The 13,229-nt window shown below is 42.2% G+C and overlaps 1 protein-coding gene across 1 annotated transcript in view; it reads right to left on the minus strand.

The window, feature by feature from the left end:
- Positions 1-3,386: 3,386 nt before the first annotated feature.
- ADAMTS12 (ADAM metallopeptidase with thrombospondin type 1 motif 12) overlaps positions 3,387-13,229 on the minus strand; it is a 154,666-nt gene continuing 144,823 nt past the window's right edge. Inside the window, exons 21-24 of the mRNA XM_069001164.1 lie at positions 11,630-11,803; positions 9,908-10,054; positions 7,951-8,104; positions 3,387-7,159 (exon numbers count right to left, since the gene is read on the minus strand). Coding sequence (XP_068857265.1) covers positions 6,924-7,159; positions 7,951-8,104; positions 9,908-10,054; positions 11,630-11,803 — 711 coding nt within the window. The 3' untranslated portion in view covers positions 3,387-6,923. The remainder of the gene's footprint in view (positions 7,160-7,950; positions 8,105-9,907; positions 10,055-11,629; positions 11,804-13,229) is intronic.

The raw sequence follows: 13,229 nt of genomic DNA on the forward strand, positions 1-13,229 counted from the left end.
AAACATAATATCTCCATGACTGCCATCTGTATAAATAAGCATGTGGGGAGCTTGAAGGTTCACTGCACTTCTGTTCACAATGAGTCCTGATGAGCTTGCAATAAAACATTTCCTCTCTGATAGTTCATTGATCAGCTTCCCTCAGCCTGGAGTTTTCCTTATGGCAGCTCCCTATTAATGCCACATTTGCCATCACTCCAGTATGCCAGTGTTGCAATGGGAGCTTTCTTTAACACCAGCAGCACAGTAACCTGCATTGCCCTTTGCCCAGACTGGTGGAGGAGAGGCTGGACATGCCCCGGCCATGGCACTCACAGCCCAGAGAGCCAAACGTGTCCTGGGCTGCATCCAGAGCCCCGTGGGCAGCAGGGGAGGGAGGGGATTCTGCCCCTCTGCTCTGCTCTGCTGAGACCCACCTGGAGCTCTGCATCCAGCTCTGGGGTCCCAGCACAGCAGGGACAGGGACCTGCTGGAGCCAGTCCAGAGGAGGCCATCGAGATGATCAGAGGGCTGGAACACCTCTGCTGTGAGGAAAGGCTGAGAGAAGTGGGATTGTTCAGCCTGGAGAACAGAAGGCTTTGGAGTGACCTAATTGTGACCTTCCAGTACCTGAAGAAAGCTGACAAGAAAGATGAAGAGAGATTATTTGCAAAAGCATCTAGTGACAGGACAAGGGGGAGTGGCTTCAAACTGGAAGAGAGTAGACTGAGATTAGATGTTAGGAAAAAATTCTTTACTGTGAGGGTGGTGAGGCACTGTCACAGGTTGCCCAGAGAAGCTGTGGATGCCCCATCACTGGCAGTCTTCAAGGCCAGGCTGGATGGGGCTTTGAGCAACCTGGTCTAATGGAAGGTGTCCCTGCCCACAGCAGGGGGTTGGAACTAGATCATCTTTAAGGTTTCTTCCAACACAAACCATTCTGTGATTCTATGATTCATTCTCTGATGTCTCAGACCCCAGTCAAAGCCACTGAATCACTGAATCCAGACCATCTTCTCACCTGCTTGTAACACGACAGAGATAGAGGTAACTCCAGAGATCTAGCAAAAGACTGCCTTCCAAAACATCCAATCCCTCCTGGAAACTATTTTCCTCTGTCCCAAATCCTTAACTTTGATCTAGCAAAAGCTAACTTGATGACTCATAAGGGTAACAGTGAATTAGGAGAAGCCTTCAAGAATATTGAAAAATTTTCTTTTTTATTAGTTTGTGATATCAAGTAGGCATCAACTGAAACACAGATATTTAGCAACTTCTTGGTTTTCAAAGGTTCCTTTAAAATCCCTGACACGTCAGCTTACAGACTGTGGTTGGCCACTCTGAAGGTCCTGTGGTTATGTCTTGGGGTGACTTTTTGATGTGTATCCCATATTGCTGCCCTATGTCCAGAAATTAATTTGTGTACCTTTCTATGCCTTTAAACTGAGCCTGAGAGGGGGAAGGAAAAACCGAGCAAAACTTCTTCAAAGCAGTTTGCAGCTTGTTCAAGGTCACACAGAGATAGAAATGGCTCTCTGCATTCAGCTGCGGCAGGAGAGTGGGAGGGAAGGGAAGCACCCCAATTGCTTTTCTTTCCAGCCAGCTTTCGGCAGTTTTTATTCCTCAGCTCTTTTTCCTTCGGAGAGTTGAACTTTCATTTTCCTGGGACTTTGTTTTTTTCCTTTTCTCTCTACTGGACAGTTTCAACATCAGAATACAGTGGGAGGACTTTCCTCCAAGGCCTTGGCCCCAGCAGTGGGCCCACCACCCCGTCTCAGCTCCAAGGAGGGAGAGAGAGAGATCTACATAAGGACTCTGAAATTTTCCCAGGTTTCTCTCAGCAGGGTGAGAGGTTTTATTATTTAGCATTATTATCATTTTCCCGTGTGTTTGTTAAATAAATAGTTTTTGTCTCTTTCACTTTCCTTCAAGGAAAATATATTTTTCCCGAACCTGGTGGGGGAGGGGTGGTTTTGCCTTCCCTCAGAGGATGTATCTCTAAATTTGACCAAACTGGCACAGGTTATTTATCATTTCCTGGGTCTTACTGCTGTAACCGCTGCATCTGTAGGAGACTGGTACTCCTTGGCTAACTCATCCCAGGTTTTGTTCCTGTGAGTGTTCTGGAGCTACCTGCACTTCTTCACTAGGAGAAAAGAGGAGGTTGGGATCAATTAGTGACAGAAATAAGCAATATCCTCATGTGAGCTCCCCATATTCTACTGCAGGGAATAAGGGCTGGGAAGGCTGCAGTGCTGGGCAGCAGGAATAAACCTTGTTTCTTATTAATCACCATTCTGAAACACAGTCAGATCAGCCAATCCTAGGAAGAGAGGTGTCTGGGACCAACTCCTGTTCTCCAGGGAACATGATAACCCTCTGAAAACAAAGATAGGACATTTAACAGTGCTGAAGTTTCTCCCTCTTAACTCTGCAACATATTGTTTCTATATCCACAGAATTAAACTATCAGTTGTGCTGCATCAAGTGCCTCTGTCTGGAACACCCCACCTGAAATCCCTTTCTTTTGCCTCATCCTGTCGCCACGTTGGTTTAATTTTGAGCTGATGTTGGCAGCCAACAGGCAGCTCCTTTGGTGAGTGCTGCATGCTTGGCTGAGCCAAGGGAGTGCTGCAAGCTGTGCCACACAGTGCAGCAACCACAGGAACTCGTCAGGCTGTGTTGAGCAGTGGGACATCCAGGAATGCCTAATGGGACTTGCAAAGTAGAGGGAGCTTCCACTCCTCAGATCAGTTCAATCCTCTCCCTGAGAGCACCTGTGCAGAGTGCTGCCCCTGTGGGCTGGAGATCCACACTTACTTTCTAAACTAAGAAAGAGCAACTTCCTGCAACTTCCATAGGGTGTTGTGATGCTGAGCCCATGGACGGATGCATGGGTGGAGTTCGGTGACCGAATGAGAACTGACGGTGTTCTCTGCCCAAGCTGTGCTCCTGGACAGCATGTCAAGGACCAGGGCTGGTCTGATCAAGTTCCTGGGCATAAGCTCCAGCAGGACTTGCAAAACTTGAGTGTTGAGAAGATTCGGGGCGGGGGACAAATAGGCATGGTAATATTATATACAACTCTTCAAGAGACACACATTTGCTGCCAAGAAATTACAGACATAACTGCTTAGATTAGATGTGGTAGGATTTCATCTATTTCATAGGAAATAATGAAGCCTTTTAGTGTGTATTTTTACTTAGCACCATGCCCCATTCTTCTGCTTTTTCCCCTCACCCTTTTTAATGATCTCTTTTATGCTGAAGTATCAAGCACCAAAATAACTCAGGGATGGGGATCCTTGGCATATAAAATATATTTTTAAGGCTTTTGTTTTTTCCTGGAAATTCAATTGTACAAATCTTTTTGCACTGGGAACAGAAAATAACAGAGCCATCAAACATATGCAATGCCATTTATTGAAGCTTGAAACAAATATGTCATCATAGTTTGCTTTTTAAACCTTGAAATGTTAGAACAAGCTGTGAATGTGAAAAGTACACATTTTTTCCTGAGCAATCTGTTGAAGCTGATGTGTCTTGGGCTAATATGATAATATAATAATAATACACCTCTGCACTTAGTATTCAATTCAATTTTGAGACTAATGACCATCTGGGTTCAGATCATAAATCCACTTTTACTTAAGAAGAGCTGTGTCATAATAGCAGTGGCACTGCTCTGTTAAAACAGTTCATGTTGTCACAGTATTTTCCCTAAAGTTTTAACAGTAATGACTGCACTTCCCTGGGTAGAAAGATTATTTTGACTAATGTCTGTAATATAATTTATTCTCTTTTCATTAATTTCAAATTAAATTAATACATTTCAGCTCCCTGAAGAAAAAATGAAGGCAGAGATGGTTTAACTCCATACTAGCCCTAAGGAGCACTGGAAAGGACAACAACTCCTGCAGGCATTTTCCTCCCATCTGCACCATATCCACTCGGTCAGCTCCTTTCTCATTAGCCCACATACCTGGCAGACTCCTTCTGCTGACCTCTGTGGATAAAATGTTATGCAGGTACCTCTATGCACAGAATAATCTGACCTGGAACAAATCTGTCCCGCCCAAATCCTATAGGATGCTTCTGGGAATGTAAGGCACATCTGCACTGCCCACCAGTCCAGGCTGTTTGGCTGTTGGGAAACTGCCCTACACAATGCAGCCCAAGCTGAAGCCCTGCCCAAATCCTTCCTGAATCAGGCGAGACACCTCTACTCCTGTACATGATTCAATACTTCTGTGTCCAGTGGAGTAAGACCTGCCCAGATTTCTATTGCTCAAAGGGTCCCCAGAAGGAGAGAAGCACACTGTGAAACTTAAAAAGCATCATGTCTGGCGCTGGCCAGCAACACCACAGACATCTATTATTGTAAGAGCGTGTGCACGCATGCACGTGCACCACGTCAAGTCATCCCCATGTCTGTTAATCTAGCACCACATTTTTAACAGTGGATTTTGTTTTATCAGCACCTAAACCTGGGGTTATATTGCCATCACAAAGGTTAATAAATCTAACCTCACCATGCTGCATATTTCAAACTCCCAGAGATTTCAAGTGAAGAAGTAAGTCCTCATTCAAAGGTCACAAACCTTTGAAAAATTACAATTTGACTCGTGGTCATCATTAGGTTAATACATTATAGCCAGGCTAAAATACTTCTATTAACTTTCATAAAGGTCTGTCTAGAAAAAAAGCTACTGCTAGTCATAGTTCTGTAACCATAGTGACACCTGGATTCATGACCACACGTCTTGCTGTATTCTGCATAAAATGTGACATTTCCCTGCACTACAATCTGAAATTGTAAGGTAGGTAGGGTGCAAATCTGAGATTTTCAAAAAAGCATGAAGAACAAAGGTGTCCAAATCCTACTGAATTCCAAAGGAATCTAAATGTCTGCTCTTGTTCAGCTCTTTATAAAATGCCCAGTTTTGTTCAAAGGGTCCAGTCTTGGTTCCCTGAAGTTTGTTTTGGCATTTTCTTCACTAGCAAAACAGATACGCTGTTTGGCTAGTGGTGCCCTCATGCCTGAGGCCTGAGCTATGCAGTTAATATTCTGGGCCTCAGATTCCTGTCCCAGGAGCCCTCAGCTCCACTATGATTAAGGATTTATACTGGGGCAAAAGTCTGCTGTGAGTGAGTGGTAGAGTGCTCTTGTGGATGTGGGCTTATGCTCTGCTGGGAGATACTGTATGAAATGATAGCTCTATCACTGAATATTTGTGTGAATTACAAAGTTTCCAGTTGTTAGTTGGCCTTTACGCTGATGGTGTAAAATTGGTTTCAAAACGTAGTATGGGAAATTTCCAGCTCAAACGCTTGCATGCCACATGTGAAGTTGCAAGAAAGGTTTAAATCTGTAAAGATGAAATCTGTCATAAAAGTTAACAGGAAAATAGAAAACCTGCTTAGCTGGGTTGTCTCATTGCTCCTTCCTTCCTGTGTCATTTGTCAAAGAACAGAAAGATTTCAGTTTTAAAATGCAAAAGACTCAACGTCAAATTGTCCTTACCTACATCTGCTTAGAAGTCTTTCACTTTCTCACTATGTGACTCCTTTACTCTTTGTGCTGTAAACTGTGGAAGCCATTACAGTGCCTGGTTCCTCTGCCCAGCAGCTGGAATATTCTTGAACCAAATGGAGCTGACCACAACATAAAACCGGTGGAAGTGAGAAGTCAATAGAGAGTGAATACCACCCTTTCCTAAGGGTAAGTGTTGAGGTTAAATTTTTGCTGCAGAACAAGCTGGTACAACCTCTCTGCTCCATCAGATTCCTGACAGCTTTTTATGTTCTGCTAACTTGTATCATTCGTGTCTGAATACCTGCAGCTATGGAGATTGGCCATAGTTTTGATTTGGTTGCTTTACCTGATTTCAAGTGGCCTTGGATGGTTAACTTTAAATGGAGAGGAACTACAGGTGATACTTCAGAATGTTATTGGCTTTCTAGCAAAAAATATGCAAAACCAAATTTTTCTTTACACTGAAATTATTCTATCAGATGGAATGTATAAAACTGTCTAAGAGATATTGCTGGTTTCTCCCCTAAATGTGTAAAGAAGACACATAGATGTGGCACTTAGGGATGTGCATGGTTTAGTGGTGGACTTGGCAGCACTGAGTTAGAGACTGGACTTGATCTTAAAGGTCTTTTCCAACCTAATGATTCTCTGACTCTATTAAGGTGGTAGATGCAAATGGTTTTGCTTTTGTGCTACCAAGAAAAGTTGCTTAGAACATAATTGGGAACTTAACATCCCATATTGATGGGGTTTTCAGGTTACAGCAAGACATTTGTAGCAGAAGAACACTGTCAAGAACACATTATGGATGAGGTATCCTTTAGAGGTTCAGTCAAGTATTAAGAGAAGATTTTTTCTCCTGAAAAAAACCAATGTTTCAATTCATCCTGCCTATCATAAACAGATATTATAAAATTCTTCTTTTAAGTGTATGAAGTGAGCAATGAATTCAGAGAAACACTGCCACTTCACCTTGATTCTTAAAAAAGAAAGGCAAATGGGCATAAAGAGAACTGGCCCACGGCAGATAAGTGTCTGTTGCCCCAAGGGCCACCTTCACTAAGCACTCTCAAATAAGCAGTGCTGGTGTTTCAAGTGGGTTTCAGAAAAGAGATGGAAGAACAAGTTAAACATTCATTACAAAAAATCAGAAAATTCTTGCAAGCCTGTTTCTAGCATCTACACATGCCTAAGAAGTACTAGCTGCTGGTACATTGTAAATTATGTTACAAATTTTGGACTACTACAGAAAAAAAAATGAAGCAGTAAATTATGACTGATAACCGTAGGTGATGTGTTTTCCTAGTTTTGATCACAGATTTCCATATATGTTGGATGGTTCAGAAAAAAATAAGGAACATAAAACCTGTAAACAGAAGCTCTATTCAAAGAAACAAGATAAAAACAGCTAGTGCCAAGCTGCTTGGTTGTTGTTTTCTGGGTTTTGAGGTGGTTTTCTCCTAGATTTAATGTAATTTTGTTGTTTGAAGCCTCGCTGATCCCCATGTCTTGCTTTGTTACGAATCTGGGGCTGACTACATGTGAAGCAGCACTGAGTCTGTATTGATGGCAGCAAGCACTTGCCAATGCCTTTCAGCCTCTGGCAGAAGTGAACCGACAGCTGGTCTTTGCTGCAGGGCAGCCCTGTAGTGAAGAAGATGAGAACATTTAGCTGTATTTTGCTGACATACTCTCTGTATAGGCAAGATCACCCTCTAAAAGGCTTTTGAAGGCTTTACTAGAAGGGCTCTGAGCTGCTGCTGTTCTTAACTGAGGGTACCTGCTGGATATAGCAGTACACAGACTACACATAAAGATCTGTATCCTTCTGGAAGCTTTCTGCCTCCCCTGATGCCTCTTTTTCTGGGCTTTTAACCATCTACACAACTGGGTCCCTGGGCCTTTGAAGGACAGAGGTACAGGACACCCTGACTCACAAGAGTACTTCTCTCCACATCTTGATTTTGGACAGTCTCACCCTACGGGACACTGATTTTTTTACAGTGTCTGTCTGTAAGTATTTTTTTGCTTGCACTTCCAGTCCAGAATTTGCAGTTTCCATAGAGGGATCTATCTTAAGAAATGGCATCCTTTTGGACTCACTGTGTGTCCTTCCATAGTCCCCAATGCAGCCTGAGTTACCTAAAACAGGCCAATACAAGCAGACCTAGTAATTTAGTTGTGGCATCATAAATTAGGGATGCATGCTCAGAGACTGCACTCCCCATCATGGCAACACGAGGCCAAAAGAGCTGGAAGACACAACAGCATGGTTCTGCCAACAGAGCAGCCAAGCAGTAGCAGGCCAGGCTGACCTGTAATTACTGAGCCCACAGTACTCAAAACAAGTTGACAGATCGAGTCAGTTCCCAGTTTTTTCAGAATCTCAGCACAAAGCCTTCTGAAAACTGTTTCATGCAGGTATATTACTGTACCTGTATTTTTCCTGCACTCTTGCAGATTGCACTTCTGATATTTCGTGGGCTTGGCTTTATCCACACACATACTGTCATCTTCAGTTTCATTAGTTCCTGTATTCATGCATTTCACAGTTCTTTGCTGAATGCCCCCTCCACAAGAAACAGTGCACTGAAAAAAAGTAATTTTAACATACATAAAACTTTTTTTTACATGGAAATTTTGTAATATACCAATATTTGAGCTGTGGTGTGATAGGAAGCTAAAACTGCATGTAATTTTGTAATATACCAATATTTGAGCTGTGGTGTGATAGGAAGCTAAAACTGCCATGTGATCCAGAAGCAATGGCAGTACAGTACTTTGTCTGCTGCATCCAGACACCTCCATGGCGCATTTTGGCCAGATTTGGCAGGATGCAGTAGAGGGTAAATGTATAAATACAGCATCTTGGAATGTGTAAATAGAGGGAGAGGACTGTTTTCTACAGAGGAGGAAAAGGATGATTTGCAATGCCAGTTCTACAATATAAGAGAGTAGTAAACCAAATTAGTACAAATTAGGACATTTTTTGCTTCCTGTGTTTTCAGACTATGTAAGTTAAACATGAATAACTGATTGCAATGTTAGGTCTATAAAAGACCAAACTAAGATTTTAATAAAAGCCCAAGAAAGGTTTTGCTTCTTTCCTGGCATTTAAACAGTGGTTACCCTTTCTTTATGACCACAAAAGAACTGCCAGCTGCTTGTTCTGGCTGCACACAGAAGGCCATAAAACCCAAACACTTCTAAAATACCGTCCTGTACCATTCTGTAAATGTACTTAATTCTTCTGACTTCCCAGAGCGTCTCAGAATTCCAACTAGTTTTAAATTCTTTTTCTCTACAGGCAAATAGTGCCAGCAGATAAATGAGATAAATAATTCAGCAGAAAGAGAATGTCAGCTAATGAAGCACAAGAGATGAAGGCAGAAGTGGAACCTCTGTCATTTTTCTGCAAATTGTCCCCTCTCTAATGCGTATCTCTGTGCATGAAACACAACAGTACCGGTGTGAGGTACACTGAAAGATCTTAGGTATTTTTGCAACAACTTTATATTTATGTTTAAAATATTTTTATAAAGTAAAATTATTAATGAATACATCAATATGGGATTAATAAATCAATAAAATAGCTGCTATAACGTTTGGTATTCGATTGCCTATTTTATGCAGTTCACTTCCATATTTAAGTGTTACTCTAACTCTACATTACATTATAGTCATGTCTCATCTAATGGCTTTGTGTCAAAACCAACTCATTACATTTTCTGTGTTAAATGAGACTCCATCATTTCATTATTTGTGGCTCCTGCTTTTAGCATTCCTTCAATATTCCATTCTGCTGGGAGGAGTATTTGTAATGTATGCAATGTTTATTAAGGAAACTGGAGGGAAAGGTTCATCAGATATACCAGTTTCTCTATAGATAAATATGTATAGCAGGTACTGGAAGGTTCCCCAAAAATATGCCTCATGTTTGTCAGTAAGATTTCCAAGTACTAAGTAGGAGGCTATTGGTTAAAACTCAGAACTTCTCTTTGTGTGGGCAAGCACAATATTCCCCAAAGCTGTTTTGAGGATAACCCAATCCCCTCCAATAGCCCCAAACAGCAGAAAATTTCAAATGAGCAATGGAGGAATGTTAATGTTAAAACTCCTATTTTCTTAGACAAGATAAAAATCGCAGCCCTCCAGCAACATATAATGCAGCAACAAAAAGTAGAAGCTACCGTATCTGTCACCTGAAGGAATGAACACAGGCTGGCTATTAAATGCTCAGTACTGTTTTCAAAAGTTCTTCTCTTGTAGCTTCAGCTGTGCACAAGAAACTGTACTCGCCACAGGTACTGCAGTTCAGATACATGTGCACAGTACGACCACTTATGGCCAACAATATGACAAGAAACAAGACAGAAATAAAGTGAATCCTACCGGGCTCCAGGCCTGGTGAATCCACTGTGTGCAAGGCTGCCTGTTACACGATGCAACGGCATCAGGTCTTTTGGTCCAGTCACAGAGCCCTTCCCGGGGGCAGTAGATGCGCCGCTTCTGCTGGCCACCACCACACGTCCTGGAACACTGACAAAACAGGGACCCAGTCAGAGGTGGGAAAGGATGAGAAACCAGAAACAGGCCACAGAGACAGCTAGACATGTTCATGCAGAAATGTGGGGCCACAGGTAAGAAGAACCCCGTGTCACTGGCCCATGGGTTTAGAAAGCTAGCTTGCACATTAAGTCCTAAAGTCCAGACATGAAGAAAAGGTCTGCACTGAGGCACTTATTCCATGCTTGGAAGGAGACAGGGAAGAAGCTGTTACTTGGGGAAAAGCTGCTCCTGGCACATCCTACTGCAAGGACAGCATAGAAGTGGCTACGCAGAACAGGCAACATAGAACTGCTCATCAGCATCACCAACACCAGTAGCTTCTCTAACAAGAACGAGATTAGAAGTCATGTGTCTGCAGGATTAATCTATAACACTAACTGAAGACAGAACAAGTTCATAAGATGCAGCATCTCATTTTTATGAGGTGGTTGGGGAAATTAAAATTCAATCCATACAAAAATTGAACTGTTTGGCAGTAAAGTTTCATACAAAGATAGTGACCCAGGTTATTTTTTAAATGTTCTTCTGTCCATATTCTAGAATTACTTATGCACTGATATTTTACTATTTTTTCACTAAGTCTGTAGTAGAGTCTGCTTGAAATACACTCTGGCATGAAACAAAGTACCAAATATACTTTGAATAACACATTGTTCCTGTCCTACAAGGAATTGCACCCCTACAGACAGAGCAATATATCTGACATCTGATAAATTAACCTTCTCAATCCATTTCTATCCAGTGTCCTTAGCATGAGGACAACTGTCAGGGTTGGACAGGTGTTTTTATAAAGTAGTTTAAGTGGCAAACAAGTGTAATCATTCGGCTATTTTTATTTTTCCAACCCCTGCTGATTGCTCTGACAGCACAGCCTGGTCTCCTCCAGGTGTGATTTGTTAGTGCCCTGCAAAGAAAATGTGATCACCTGCCTTAAAATCCTGAAGCATCAGTCCACAGGGAAAATATCATGACACTTTCTCCAGAACTGCTTTCAGTGGGGTTAAATTTTAAAATATAATCAGACCACATGCTTTAGCTGACATAAATATGTGTCTGGCTGCCTCTGAGTTTGTTGGCACAGATTTATATTACAAAGGGACCCAAAAGTCAGATTTATCTTGTCTGATCTAAGCCTCTGGCCCCATAAAATTTCAGTCCAAAAGTGTAAATGAAAATCCTAAATTCACCATAATGAGAAAGCAACATTAAAATGGCAGCAAAAAGGATTCATCTAAATGAACCACATTTACTGATCCAATAGGATAGCTAAAAACCCATTTTTCCAGGTCATCTGCTTCTCTCTTTCAAGATACAGTAATTTACAACTCCAGCTGTAAATCACATGCAATTCTAAGAATGATTCTGAGAAGCCTTATGAACACCTGTGCTATTTTTTGCTGTAGCCATACACAAGAACTGCAGAGTGGCACTCACCAGCTGAGTGTTCCTTGGAGCAGAAGTTTACCTGACAGCACGGGATCTAACAGCTGCTTGTTACCTGAAAGGAAATTGCTGGTTCCCAAAGCTTCTTTTAAAGAACAGTACCTCACTCCAGGGCTCCACACGCCATTGCAAGCAAGGCTCTGTGTTACAGCTAGTGTTGAATTGTGGTTTATAGCTGAGTAACTGGCAGTGGAAAGGCCTGAGAAGCCGCTTTTCCCGAACATCAATGCAGTGAACGTCTCGGGTCTTGAAGCCTCTGCTGCAGTTCACAGAGCACTGTACACAAAACAGAGAGAGGCACATCTCCACATGATGCTCCACTGAGGGGCTGTACCTGCCCCAGTCACAGAGGAGGAGGACAGCCTGAGCTTTGAGCATCCTGAACAGAGGGAATTTCCAGTTTACCACAACAGCAATCTGTCGTGAGGCTTAAACACCGTGGTTTTCCTTACAGCAGCCCAGAACATGCTATGTAGGTACTTCCCCTCCTACACTGCTATGGCCGTTAATAATATGGATACATATTTAATTGGGAAATCTTGCCAGCTATTTCCAAAAATGTCATAGTGGAGGAGTCATAATGCAATAAATACAAAAAAAAGGGTTCTGTATGCAGGGATATTGTCAGTTCCTTAGTTGCTTCGGAGGGAGGAAGCGAGTGAGTAGCAGCTCCCACCCTAGCCTTCCTTTCACCTCCATGGCACCAGGAGGATCCATACCCCAAGAGCAGCCTGAGGTTGAGAGAATGGGAGGGAGGAGAGAGGCACCCTGAGCCTCACTCACAGCCTCTGAAGTCACTGCTCAGCTTAGGGCTCTGCTGAGGAGCTAAGTGAGCCCTTCCTGTCTCCCATTTCTAGCCAGAGCTTCTTCCAAGGCCTCATGCAGCATCACCAGGTCCTGTCCCCAGGCACCAAAGCTCAGGACCTTTCCTGCTCTGGAAGAACTGAATTTGTTATCCCAGGGATAAGGAAAAATACACATTTTGTCTTCGCTTAGAATTAAAGCCAGTTCCAACTGCACCAGTTGAATGATCTCAGATTAGCTTTCCTCTTTACCACTATGATGCAATAGCAACTGATTTTGTTCTCCTTTGCACAAATAAGCATCCTTTAGTTGAGCAAGGAACCTGAATGTAATACTTTCCCTAGGAGATGAAGAACGGATGGAAAGGGAATCCTTACTCTTGTCCACAGGACAGGTTTCTGTCTGTCTGGATAGAAACAGAGTGGACGGAAGTGACTGTGCAAGAAACTGAGTACAACAGCCTCAAAATATATGCAAATTATATCCAGCATTAAACTCAGATGCTAAGATTTAGACTGAGGCACCTTTCTTTTAGGAAAGGGGAAAAATTAGGTAGAGGTAAAGGAGCAGAAAAAGCTCTACTACACAAGCCGGGAACCCAGCCATCTTGCTGTGATAAGGTGCCTTAAAAATATTTGAAATCAGTAACAAAATACAATTGCCACTTGTAAAGCAAGCAGAATTTAGTCATTTTTATATGAAATTGTAATTAGGTTTGTATAGTTCACTTGATGAAAAATAAGGAGGGTAACACAAATCTGATAGGAGAAGCCTCTTGCCTCAAACTTGTTTCATAACTGGACTGACATTTTTTAAAATTTGCTTCTGTAATATTTTGTCACTAAACCTGATTGCTAGCTATTTTTTGTGACATGAACATCATTCACTTGTTGCTAGA

The sequence above is a fragment of the Aphelocoma coerulescens genome, assembly GCF_041296385.1.
Source record: "Aphelocoma coerulescens isolate FSJ_1873_10779 chromosome Z unlocalized genomic scaffold, UR_Acoe_1.0 ChrZ, whole genome shotgun sequence".
Taxonomy (NCBI): Eukaryota; Metazoa; Chordata; class Aves; order Passeriformes; family Corvidae; genus Aphelocoma; species Aphelocoma coerulescens.